This window comes from Rhinatrema bivittatum, chromosome 5 (genome assembly GCF_901001135.1).
Source record: "Rhinatrema bivittatum chromosome 5, aRhiBiv1.1, whole genome shotgun sequence".
NCBI classification, from domain to species: domain Eukaryota; kingdom Metazoa; phylum Chordata; class Amphibia; order Gymnophiona; family Rhinatrematidae; genus Rhinatrema; species Rhinatrema bivittatum.
Window position 1 is genome coordinate 377,241,265 of NC_042619.1, and position 13,717 is coordinate 377,254,981.

At 43.4% G+C, this 13,717-nt stretch overlaps 1 protein-coding gene across 1 annotated transcript in view; it reads left to right on the forward strand.

The window, feature by feature from the left end:
* Window positions 1-6,636, forward strand: part of LOC115092479 (sodium/hydrogen exchanger 2-like) — a gene marked incomplete at its 3' end in the record, with an annotated part of 106,448 nt that extends 99,812 nt beyond the window's left edge. Inside the window, exon 12 of the mRNA XM_029603321.1 lies at window positions 6,461-6,636. Within this exon, the coding sequence (XP_029459181.1) occupies window positions 6,461-6,636 (176 nt within the window). The remainder of the gene's footprint in view (window positions 1-6,460) is intronic.
* Between the last annotated feature and the right edge of the window lie 7,081 nt (window positions 6,637-13,717).

Consider the following 13,717-nt stretch of genomic DNA (forward strand, 5'->3'; position numbering starts at 1 on the left):
TCCACTTAGCTATCTCATAGGGAAGAAGCTGTAAAATGGTATTCCTTCTAGCTAGTTGTTCTCTGTACAGGGATTAAGTGACATCTAGTGGCCAACTCATAGGGGTGCCACACATTTTGACTCCCAAACTCTCTCCTCGTCTCAACAACACAGCCCATGTTGTCCCAGGGTACCAGGGTTCATTCCTGCAGGGAGGACGATAAACTTCTGGTGACCCTAGGCTCACAGAAGTAGGGATCAGTACACACTCTCTCAGTCTCTGGTTGCTCTCACTGGTATACTCACTATTCTAATGTCCTTGCTTTAGGCAACTTCTGACTCTGAAGAAAGACACAGACACTCTGGCAGGGTATTTACCTACAACCAAAAATACTTGAAGTCCAATTCACAACAAAAATTGTCCAATTTGTCTTCTCCACAAAAATAAACAGTCCAAAGGTACCTCTTTCTCATTTCTGTTAGTTGAGTCGGTGTCCCTTAGGTAGCAGGCACTTCTGAATATGTGTGGGAGCTTGCTGGGCAGACTGGATGGGCCATTTGGTCTTTTTCTGCCGACATTTCTATGTTTCTATATAACATTATCAAATTTAAACTAATAACTGGAAGGGGGACAATAAGTAAATTTATAGCTCTAACACTAAATTTTCAAAAGGGAAACTTTGATAAAATGAGGAAAATAGAAAAAACTGAAAGGTGTATTTGCAAAGATTAAAAGTGTTCAATAGGCATGGACATTGTTTAGAAACGCAATCCTAGACATGCAGTCCAGATGTATTCCACACTTTAAGAAAGATGGAAGGAAGGCAAAATGATTACTGGCATGGTTAAAAGGTGAGGTGAAAGAGGCTATTAAAAAAATCCTTCAAAAATTGGAAGAAGGATCCATCTGAAGAAAATAGGATAAAGCATAAGCATTGTCAAATTAAGTGTAAAACATTGATAAGACAGGTGAAGAGAGAATTTGAAATTAAGTTGGCAGTAGAGGCAAAATCTCATAATAAAAACTTTTTAAAATATATCCGAAGCAAGAAATCTGTGAGGGAGTCAGTTGGACTGTTAGATGACTGAGGCTTTAAAGGGGCTCTTAGGGAAGATAAGGACATTGCAGAAAGACTAAATGAATTCTTTGCTTCCATGTTTACTAATGAGGATGTTGGGGAGATACCAGTTCCAGAAATAGCTTTCAAGGGCGATGAGTCAGACAAAATGAACCAAATCACTGTGAACCTGGAAGATATAGTAGGCCAAATTGATAAACTAAGGAGTAGCAAATCACCTGGACCAGATGTGTTACAGTTTTGGCTGCAGTGCAACCGCCTCACCACCAGGGGTCCCTCTAGTGCTGGCTTTCCGGACAGGCCCAGTCCATCTTATCTGTCCACTCTGTGCTCTGGGTGTGTCCTTATAACCCTGCCTGCCAGTTCCGTAGGCCACACACCATAAGTAGAGCAGGCAGGTCAGAAGGCCCGTAGGCCACACATACACAGAAGGCCCGTAGGCCACACACCGTAGTCAGGGCAAGCAGGTCAGAAGGCCCATAGGCCACACATACACAGAAGGCCCGTAGGCCACACACCGTAAGCAGAGCAGGCAGGTCAGAAGGCCCGTAGGCCAGGTGAGAACAGCGAGGAAGGAGGCCCGAAGGCCGCGCAAGGCAAGGAAAGGCCCGAAGGCCGCGCAGGGCAAGGAAAGGCCTGAAGGCCGCGCAGGGCAAAGCAAGGAAAGGCCCGAAGGCCGCGCAAGGCTAGAGCAGGGAGCCCAGGTGAGCTCGATGCCGAAGCACTGAGGCAACTGGCAGGCAGGGTTATAAGGACACACCCAGAGCACAGAGTGGACAGATAAGATGGACTGGGCCTGTCCGGAAAGCCAGCACTAGAGGGACCCCTGGTGGTGAGGCGGTTGCACTGCAGCCAAAACTGTAACAAGATGGTATGCATTCTAGGGTATTGAAGGAATTAAAAAATGAAATTTCTGATCTATTAGTTAAAATTTGTAACCTATCATTAAAATCATCCATTAAACCTGAAGACTGGAGAGTGGCCAATGTAACCCCAATATTTAAAAAGGGCTCCAGGGGTGATCCGGGAAACTATAGACCAGTGAGCCTGACTTCAGTGCCAGGGAAAAATTGTGGAAACTATTCTAAAGATCAAAATTGTAGAGCATATAGAAAGACATAGTTTAATGGAACACAATCAACATGGATTTACCCAAGGGAAGTTGCCTAACAAATCTGCTTCATTTTATTGAAGGACTTAACAATCATGTGGATAAAGGTGAACCGGTAGATGTAGTGTATTTGGATTTTCAGAAGGCGTGACAAAGTCCTTCATGAGAGGCTTCTAAGAAAACTAAAAAGTCATGGGATAGGAGGCGATAACCTTTCGTGAATTACAAACTGGTAAAAGACAGGAAACAGAGAGTAGGATTAAATGGTCAATTTTCTCAGTGGAGAAGGATAAACAGTGGAGTGCCTCAGCGATCTGTACTTGGATCAGTGCTTTTCAATAAATTTATAAATGATCTGGAAAGGAATACAACAAGTGAGGTTATCAAATTTGCAGATGATACAAAATTATTCAGAGTAGTTAAATCACAAGCATATTGTGATACATTAAAGGATGACCTTGCAAGACTGGAAGATTGGGCATCCAAATGGCAGATGAAATTTAATGTGGACAAGTGCAAGGTGTTGCATATAGGGAAAAATAACCCTTGCTATAGTTATACAATGTTAGGTTCCATATTTGGAGCTACCACCCAGGAAAGCAATCTAGACATCATAGTGGATTGGATAATACTTTGAAATCGTCGGCTCAGTGTGCTGCAACAGTCAAAAAAGCAAACAGAATGTTAGGAATTATTAGGAAGGGAATCGTTAATAAAATGGAAAATGTCATAATGCCTCTCTATCGCTCCATGGTGAGACTAATCCTTGAATACTGTGTACAATTCTGGTTGCCGCATCTCAAAAAAGATATAGTTGCAATGGAGAAGGTACAGAGAAGGGCAACCAAAATGATAAAGGGGTGGAACAGCTCCCCTATGAGGAAAGGCTGAAGAGGTTAGGGCTTTTCAGCTTGGAGAAGAGATGGCTGAGGGGGGATATGATAGAGGTCTTTAAGATCATGAGAGGTCTTGAACGAGTAGATGTGAATGAGTTATTTACACTTTCGATTAATAGAAGGACTAGGGGGCATTCCATGAAGTTCCCAAGTAGCACATTTAAGACTAATCAAAGAAAAATATTTTTCACTCAACTCACAATTAAGCTCTGGAAGATGTGGTTAGTGCAGTTAGTGTAGCTGGGTTCAAAAAAGGTTTGGATAAGTTCTTGGAGAAGTCTATTAACTGCTATTAATCAAGTTGACTTAGGGAATAGCCACTGCTTTTAATTGCATCAGTACATGGGATCTTCTTGTGTTTGGGTACGTGCCAGGTTCTTGTTGCCTGGTTTGGCCTTTGTTGGAAACAGGATGCTGGGCTTGATGGACCCTTGGTCTGACCCAGCATGGCAATTTCTTATGTTCTTATATCCCGCTCCCAGTTCGTATGCATTAGTCTTTCATCACCATTACATAAAGCTCCTTTGGATTGCTACACCCCAGATGCATGACTGAACTTCTTGGCATTGAATTCCAGCTATAGAAAAAAAAAAATCCCAGACTGCCACCATTGTCCTGTTTAGAAACAACCAATCGAACAATCCAGAACAGTATAATATAAACACTCATATTATATCAGTTCTTTAATAATCACTTATATCGTACAAAGATTGCTACAAACATTACTGCAATGTCCTTATCTTCCCTAAGAGCCCCTTTAAACCCTCAGTCATCTAACAGTCCAACCAACTCCCTCACAGTTTTTATTATGAGTTTTTGCCTCTGCTGCCAACTTAATTGCAAATTTAGATTTTACTTGTTTATTAGAATATTCTCACTCATCCACACTCACCATCACCAATCACTCCCCACAAAAGAATCCACTCCAACTTCAAAACCCCATTAAAATATACTAATTGTTCAAGAATTATGTGTCCAATACATCACAGTCCATGCCTAAGAAAAGGAGAACTTCGAACAAAGCAGTTAACTTGCATTGGTGTCCACAGAAATTGAATAATTTCAATATTGAACATTGAATTTTGAGTATCTCTTTCCTTCTGAATTTCTGTGGACACGCCCAGCCCAGAAATGGTCAAAATGTTATAAACTGTGCAATAGTTATGCTATTGCATGTTGTGATAATCCTCCTCATTTATCTAAATCCTGCCATAAGACATTTTGATGAATGACCCGGATAGTTATTCACTTTCTCATGTCACCTGAATTCAGTTGTACTGGAGATTTTTCCATCTCTGATCCCCATTAAAGCCTTTTCCCTTCCTTTAGGCCCTACTAAAGAACAGCTAATGTCTCCTCTGATACATACCACTGGCTACAGACTTCCATGGAATAGTGTTCTCCTAGGTTAGGGGTTCCACGCCTCCCAATTAGTCTTTGCCAGAAAGAGTTATTTCCACTTTGTCCACTGTATTGGAATATCTTCACCAAAATTTGTCCTGAACTGTTCAGGACCAGGGTCCTTCCCCAAAAGGGGTGGGTATGGAGATGATATAAGGAGGTATAAGGTGGCTCAATGAGTCATAGGGAGGATTTATTAAGAGGATTTCTGAAATGTTGGAACACTGGAACACTGGATGGCCTGCACCATTTTTAAAGATGGCGCTGGCCATCCATTACACCTACCATGTGGCAGGGGCCGGCCTATGGTACGGATACCCTGTCACATGGTAAGAGCAAAGGGGCATCAGCGCCATTTTTATTAGTGGCAGCTGACAGCCCGAGAGCGGGAGATCGCTCCTGGGACCCCCACTGGACCACCAGGTACTTGTACAAAGTTCTGGGGGGAAGGGGGGTCGGAAGGGTGGGGGAAGCTAAGGGATCTGTTTTAAAGGGTCGGGGTAGATTTAGGATTTGTTTCTGTGTGCCGTTTTTCCCACCCTCCCCTCAAAACGATAAGAGAACCCCACGAACAATTTCGTGGGGTTTTCCTATCATTTTCGGGGAGCTCCCGATTTCTGATGACTGAAAATATCGTACGAAAAATGATTCACATCCCTAGTTAGTATTGGGAGGTTCTGAAGCAGGTTTTCCAGCAAGGAAGTACTGTGGATGAGATAGACTGAGACTTAGAGTACTCACTAGGTGTTTGCGGTAGATATGCGATTCCATCAGGTTGTAGAAGAAAGTGCAGGCACCGAGGCAGGGAGAGCAGGCCCTCGAGGAGCGAGTACCTGTTCCCTGTAAGGCACCTGAAATAAAGCAGAGGGCCCTCAAGGAAGTGGCAGAGTAGCGTAGACAGGAATGGATTCGAGTCCTTACCTACTCAACGAGCTAGCAATTTAGAAGATGTTATATACCTAGATGGCATGACATCAGTAAGGGGGAACGTCCCTGAGGTTAGCACCAAGGGTTGCATAAAGACGTGGGTGGTGCATGTGCGCGCACCCTAGTAGGTACCTGGGAGGAGCATGACTGGAGGCAGCACCATAGCCATTCCGGGGATGCCGGAGAGGTCGTCTTGTAGATGCGGCGGTAGCCATCTTTCCTAGGTTAGCGGGAGGAGCCGTGAATAAGGTGAGGCAAACGGGGCAAAGCCGTCGAGCACCGAAGGATGCAACAATCAAATTACTCCAACTGTACAATCACTGCATTGGCTTCCCATCAAATACAGAGCCCAATATAAAGTTCTAACAGTTATTCATAATTCTCTATATAGTAAAGACATCACTTGGCTAAAGACTTCCTTACATCTTTACACACCTAATAGAACTTTAAGATCGGCAAACAAAGGTCTATTACAAATACCATCAGTTAAGGGTGCTCACGTGAGTGAGGTGAGTGAGAGAGCGATTTCTACAGTCGGCTCTAAACTATGGAATACCTTACCAGTCGAGCTAAGACTTGAATCAAGCAAGATCTTTAAAAAAAAGGATTAAAAACATGGCTGTTTGACATAGCATTTCCATAGTCAGAAAATGGGTGGTAGGCAAAACTAAGAACAGTCAAGCTTGATTTATTTATTGCAATTGGTAAAAGAGCAGCAGGAAAAATGTATCTGTTGAGTTGAATGTAATTGTATTATAAATACTAAGATTATTGTATTTTTATTTGAGATATTATCATTTGTATACTTGTGTTTTAATTTCTGTAAACTGCCAAGATTGTTCACAGATTGACGGTATACAAACAAAGGATAATAATATTTATGTAACTGCACATATAACTTGTCACATGGTATTATGCTCATTAAATCATAACTCTACCATTTGTGAATACAAAACAATATATTAACTTTTTAAAATTAATAAAATCTCAATATTTGGCATCACATATTTATAATTGTGCAGTATTTTCATATAATAATCTTTACACATTTTTTCTACAAAATGCAGTGGACTTTGGCTCATCAAGAAAGATGCAAAAGCCACTCAGCATGGAATGGAGAAATGAAGTTGAAGGGAGCTGTGGTACGGAAGGCCTGTCAAATCTTCCAGATCAGAAAAGTACAATAAGTCAAAATCACACAGCTATTGAAGGCAGACACCCACTGTTCTTGAAAGAAGGAGATTGTGGGAGAGGAGAATTCTCTACTCCTCGTGGTCAAAGAAATACAAAGAAAATAAATCAAGAAACTGTGCAATCCAAACCAAGGTTTGGCAGTGTGAGAGAAGAAGGTTTTACTGAAAGCAGTGAGCTGAAAAGACCTGGAACCCGACCACCCAGAGATGAACCAGAAGTTGGAAAACGAAGGAAGAAGCGTGGTGCCGTCAAAACTTACCCAAGGCCACCAAAATAAAAAGCCTCATGTCATTTAACTTAAAACCATATTGAAAGACTCATTCAGAGAGCATGCACATGAATGTTAGAACATGTGTTACAAAAGAAAATGTTTGGTACACAACCCTGAGTGGCTCCCTGGGTCCCTGAGCTATGCTGAAATAATGAAAAGAAGATTGCAATGGAAATGTAAGTAATTTGTTTTTCTACATGTGTTGGATGCCATGTAGTTGCACATTGCAGCCGTATGTGGAAATGGTGATGGTGCTACAGATCTTCATTCCAACGCTGATGCTGCTCACGGCACCACACCTCCTTGGCTTGGCAGATGGCTGTTCCTCCTTGACCATTGGACGATTTGGTGAAGGTGAAAAAAAAGAAAAAAACTGAACTCATAATAAATGTCTACCATCGTAAAACTGCAACTCTCATTTTGGTTTTGCAGAGGAATTTTCCTAAGTACTTCCCCCCTCTTCCCTTCCCCTTTCTTCCTTCTTCCCTCCCCCCTTTTTCCTCCCTTCCATGGTCCTCAGCATCTTCCTTTGGAAGGCATGCATAGCCCTCAGCTCCTCTTGCAGCCCCCTCATGTAAGTTCTAAATTCGGCCCTAATTGGAGACTCATCATCAGAAGACCGTGCTCCCGATGATGAGCTTCTGGACTGCTCACATGGTGGGGAGCACAGAGGAACGAGAGGGCCATGGATGCCTGCCTCAGCCAGCAACGGCTGGCCGTTTGTGTCCCCCACATTCCTAATGCCCTGGGAAAAACAGGGAGGAGGCCCTACTTGATGGGGATGGGGAAGAGGCCTGGGTTGCACCTCTTCTGCTAGAGGTGGCTCATTGTCTGCCACTTCCATGGCAGGGGGAGGAGCACTTAAACATGGAAATATATGTTATCTATATATGAACATTGCCCACATCACCAGCCCCAGTCCGCTCAGCATGCCTCCTTTTCTTCAGGTGCAGCCACCAGGCCTTCTTCTTCAGGTCCTCTATCTATCGGAAAGAAATAGGAAGACTACCATGAGTGTGCTCTGTAGCTGGTAATGTGACCTCCATACTGGTATATGACAATGAATGCTATTCCTACATTTAGTCCTGGGGGAATTCTGTGCTTTGCGGAGTGCAGAATTTGCGCAGAATTCCTCCCCTGCACAGAATTTCAATTTTCTGCGCAGAATTGCCCAAGAAATTATTTGCTCTCCTAAGGTCTATGCTTCTCTACTCACTCTTTGGCCAACACCAAGGCATGCAGGTTTTCTAGTTATCATCTAGGAGCATGCATGCTAATGATTAAGGGATATAGTCAGATGGGCATGGTTGACTGTCTCATGCAAGCCAGGTGCAAGCCAGGCCTAAGGGCACAACATTTTGATGGACATAAAATCAGAAAACCATTTTATATTCCATGGGAAAGTAAATACCATCTTTTTCTTACAGCATTTAAAATACTTATAGCAGCAATGCTTCAACCATTCCATGTAAATGTGGCCTACTGCCTTTCATCTTATGTTACCTATTAAAACCTCATTGTAGCTATGATCATCCATTATAATAATCCTAGGTGTTAACAGTAACATATACATCCATAACCATATAATATAAAACTCAATGGTGGCCACTAGCATTACCTTTCCTTCACACACACACCGCCACCCCAGTGCCCCCATATGCAGTAGCTTACACAAACTGTAAAGATATTCAACTTACACCATGGTGGTGGGAAGCAGGTTTATTGAATTGGTGCTGCAGCTAGCGCCAGGCCCTCTGCAGCACATGGCAATGTGTCCTTCGGCCTGCAGTTGGGAAGAGGTGGCACTGATCTGCCACCACCAGGGATGCCAGAAGAGCCTCGTCCCTGGTGCTGAAATTGGGCTGTCTCCCTCTTGCGGCCATCTTACATGCACGCAATGAAGAGGAACAGGAAGTCCCGCCCTTGTGTTTCCGTGCGCGCGCAAGTCAGTGCGTTGCGCATAAGGGTCATGCGCAACTCAGGGCCGAAATGTGTGTATTTTGCATAGCTCACGCGCATATGTGCAAGCATGGCAAAATACGTGCCCCTTGCGACGCGACACGCTATACACGTGTTTATGGATGCGCGCGCGTGCTGCTTTTAAAATCTACCTTTATCTTCTTTTATTGTTAAGCCCATCTGAAAGTCCAAGATTCCCTGCCAGAGGGTTCCTGAGCCCTGAGCAATGGTTAGCAATTAAATTCACTTTAAGTCGCTTAAAAACAACAGTAATAATCACATCGGAAGCAGTTGATGGCTTCCAGCTTAATTTATATTGATTAATGATAGAAATGGATAGAAATGTTCCTTTACAATTCTTATTTGCAAATCCAAGTTATACTTTAGATCTTCCAATAAAATTGTGACTTTCTATTTCCATTACATTGATTATGATTTTAGAGTTAATTCTGTCTTTTAGTCCAATTCCTTCCATTCATTGAGGTCGTTTTTACGCTTCTTCCCAATAGCTGTTGAAAATTGTAAAGTCCCAATTTTCAGTACCTTTCATCCGGTACTCTCTTCACTTTCCTATTTGTACCTGGATGGTACATCCATGCTTCTCTCCTCCCTGGTTATCTCGATGATAGTGGATGCATCGTATGGGTGCCACTGGTCCTATTCCTGCCCCTCAAACTCCTTCTGCTGGGGATTGAATGAGAACTCATTCCCCCCACGAGGACACTGATGGGCCTTTTGGGCCTCTCACAGGGGGAGACACCATTCCTCTGAATGAACCAAAGTACTGAGTCTCTGTGCCCTAAGGTACTCAGAAAAATATCAGAAAGACAGTCCTTAAGTAACAGAGGAAGGAAGAGTTTTTTGGGTACTTGCCAGGTTCTTATGGCCTGGATTGGCCTCTGTTGGAAACAGGATGCTGGGCTTGATGGACCTTTGGTCTGACCCAGTATGGCATGTTCTTATGTTCTTATGTTCTTATGTTCTTATGAGTTGAAAAAACTTCCTTCTCCAAACACAAGGTTTCCAAAAGATGTGGGAAATTAAGCAGAGGCACCCTCTTTTTAACTTTACCCAGGTCTCAACCATAGAGACCCAAGGGGCTTTCCCTATGGCAAATAAACCTAAAATAGAAGAGCAAGATAGGCATGCTATCCCTAGAAGAGTTAACAGAACGATCTACAACCTAAGCAGGTGGCGGGGGTTTAATATACTTTGGGAGCTCACCATCTAGGCTCCCACTCGGGGGAGATAAAACCCACAAGAAAACTAACATTGGAATAAACCTCTTAATAGATCATTGTCAACTGTGATAAATGTTAACACTGAGAAAATTAATGAGCACGGGAGAAGAGTTTCAAAGTGTTGCCTTTAAATTTGGGGCCTGTTTCCTATTTTGACTGGGGTTATTCCGTCTTTGAGTTGCCCTTTGTTTGTTATTTGGTATGTAAGTATAGCAATGATCATTTTATGAATGTTTATCCTGTTACCTGACTAGAAGTGGAGATTGTGCAGGATATATGTTTCTTAAATACATAAATAAATATTAAATTATAATCTAGTGTTTTACTATGTTTTATATAATGTTTAATGCTTTTACATTATGTCTGGCTGACTAATCTGGTGAGAAATTACTGTGGTTAAGCACACAAATATTGAAATAACCTGATACTCTCCCCATAAATCCTCTAGGATACCCAGTGGATCCTCTCCCTTTTACACAAAATTCACTGCAGGAAATGAAGGTTTCCATTCTCTGAGACATTGGAAGATTGTTATATTTTCACCTTTTCTCCATCATGCTTTACAAATTCTGAAAAAGTTAACTGAGAATTAAAAAAGAAAAGTTTACAAGGAGGAGTAAGTGATTTGGCAAAAATACACACAAGATTTCGTTTCTACATCACTGGTTCAAATCCTGTTCGGGTTAATACTGGTCATCTGAATACCATTTGGAGGCCTGTATGAAATGAATTAGCTTGTGTCAGTCATGTTTTAATGGACCGGCATCCACATAACTATAAAACCGCCATCAGTTGTCACCTTGTTGGCTAACTGCAAAGAGGCTGAGAATTTGAAGAGTCATAGAAATTGAATTATCTTCTCACATACATTAGCAGGATAGTATGAAGAAAAATGCACTGCCACGGCTCCTGTTGTGACTGTTCTGTGGCTAAATGGAAGCTCTTACTTTCCAGTATAGTACCTTTCTCTCACAAGCATGAAATACACTAGAAAAAAAAATAAAACAAGAACAAAGTTAATAGTTATCACCAGATGGTCAATCTTCAAAGGACTGAGGTCCATAACTTTGGGAGTTACGCACCTAAATCAGCCCCTTTGCAAACTGACTAGGGATGAGCTCCTAAATTTAGAAGCCCAGCTTCATTAGGCTCCTAAATTTATGTATTTTATTTATAAGAACCTATTTTTCACACTCATTTATAGGGACGGTAACTTTAATACTGGCACGGGCTGCACATGTACACGCGTATACCAGCTGGGCATCCAGAGCATGGCCATTTTATCACATATGCATGTATATGCATGCATGGTATAAAAACAGACTGAATGCACGTACGTGTGCTCATAATTTTATATACATGCGAACATGTGCGCGCAAATGCCGCCTCTACTGTGAAAGTGGATGGACTTTAATAGAAACGTGCGCCAACACAATTACCAGTTAAACCGTTTCGTTCCCAGTTTGCCCAGGGAAGGGATAGGACTTCCTATTTAAATACTTCCTTTTCCCCTCTTAACCCAGACCCTTAAAAACATGCCTATATTGTGTAGGGATGTGAATCGTTTTTCAACGATTAAAATTATCGTCCGATAATGTTTATATCGTCTTAAATCGTTATAGAACACGATACAATAGAAATTCTAACGATTTATCGTTAAAAATCGTTAAATCGTGTTAGTGCGCACTAACTCGAGTTAGTGCGCACTAACTCCCCGTTAGTGCGCACTAACTCGATTTAGTGCGCACTAACTGAAAATGATACAAATAAACACTTTCCAGGTCACTGAAGGTCAGTTAGGAATGAATATGTGTTCCTATTGGCTGGCTGCCCTCTTATCTATTGATGTTACCAAGGTTACCACTGAGGTGATGGTTGGGGGGATGGGAAATGGAACTGGAAACTAACGAACACCAACAGAAAATGAAACAAAGTGTTCACACTTCCCAGGTCAGTAAAGGTCACTTAGGAATGAATATGTATGTATGTATTCCTATTGGCTGGCTGTGCTCTTATCTATTGATGTTACCAATATGGTTGGGGGGATGTGAAATGGAAACAGTTGGAAGCTTGACAAAAAAAGTAATGTAATGATCAGCACTCACGTGACTAGAACTTGTTTGTTTATTATTTTTGTTAGCAGGCACCTGAAATGCTAGTGCATGTTGAATTTGCCAATCACTGTGCATTTTAGAAAGGTGGTCCTGGCTGGAACTGTACACAGTTCAAATATATGTAATTGATTGTTGGTAAGTGTATTTTTTAAGTAGCCACACTGGCACCAGTATGTTTACTTTTCCTCCTACTTAACTCACTAGCTCAGCTTTGTAAGAAGGGCTTCTCTGCTTGTGTGTTGTTTTTGTTTGGTGTGAGGAGAGCAGAAACATCAGATCTTTATTCAATCTACTACAGTCATCTCTTACAGTGCCCTATCCCTATTAATACCAGGAGTGTTGTGATCTTCCTGCACACAGTGCCCTAACCCTGATACCAGTCTGAGACAGCTCCCTCCCTGCATTACTAGTGAGAGGCTGGCTTCACAGACAGGGGGGAGCTGCCTGACCCTCACTCCTGACTTCCCCCATGTCCCAGCTAGTGAATGGTGTGTGGGTGAGGGGGGGGGGGAGGATGGTGAAGTCTGAGACAGCTCCCTCCCTGCATTACTAGTGAGAGGCTGGCTTCACAGACAGGGGGGAGCTGCCTGACCCTCACTCCTGACTTCCCCCATGTCCCAGCTAGTGAATGGTGTGTGGGTGAGGGGGGGGGGTGGATGGTGAAGTCTGAGACAGCTCCCTCCCTGCATTACTAGTGAGAGGCTGGCTTCACAGACAGGGGGGAGCTGCCTGACCCTCACTCCTGACTTCCCCCATGTCCCAGCTAGTGAATGGTGTGTGGGTGAGGGGGGGGGGAGGATGGTGAAGTCTGAGACAGCTCCCTCCCTGCATTACTAGTGAGAGGCTGGCTTCACAGACAGGGGGGAGCTGCCTGACCCTCACTCCTGACTTCCCCCATGTCCCAGCTAGTGAATGGTGTGTGGGTGAGGGGGGGGGGGAGGATGGTGAAGTCTGAGACAGCTCCCTCCCTGCATTACTAGTGAGAGGCTGGCTTCACAGACAGGGGGGAGCTGCCTGTCCCTCACTCCTGACTTCCCCCATGTCCCAGCTAGTGAATGGTGTGTGGGTGAGGGGGGGGGGGGTGGATGGTGAAGTCTGAGACAGCTCCCTCCCTGCATTACTAGTGAGAGGCTGGCTTCACAGACAGGGGGGAGCTGCCTGACCCTCACTCCTCCGGGGTGTTGTGATCTTCCTGCACACAGTGCCCTATCCCTGATACCAGGGGTGTTGTGATCTTCCTGCATGCAGTGCCCTATCCCTATTAATACCAGGAGTGTTGTGATCTTCCTGCATGCAGTGCCCTATCCCTGATATCGGGATGTGTGCAAGAAGATCACAACACCCCCGGTATCAGGAATAGGGCACTGTGTGCAGGAAGATCACAACACCCCCAGTATCAGGAATAGGGCACTGTGTGCAGGAAGATCACAACACTCCTGGTATTAATAGGGATAGGGCACTGTGTGCAGGAAGATCACAATACCCCTGGTATCAGGGTTAGGGCACAAGTTCTAGTCACATTGACTGATCACATTACTTGTTTTG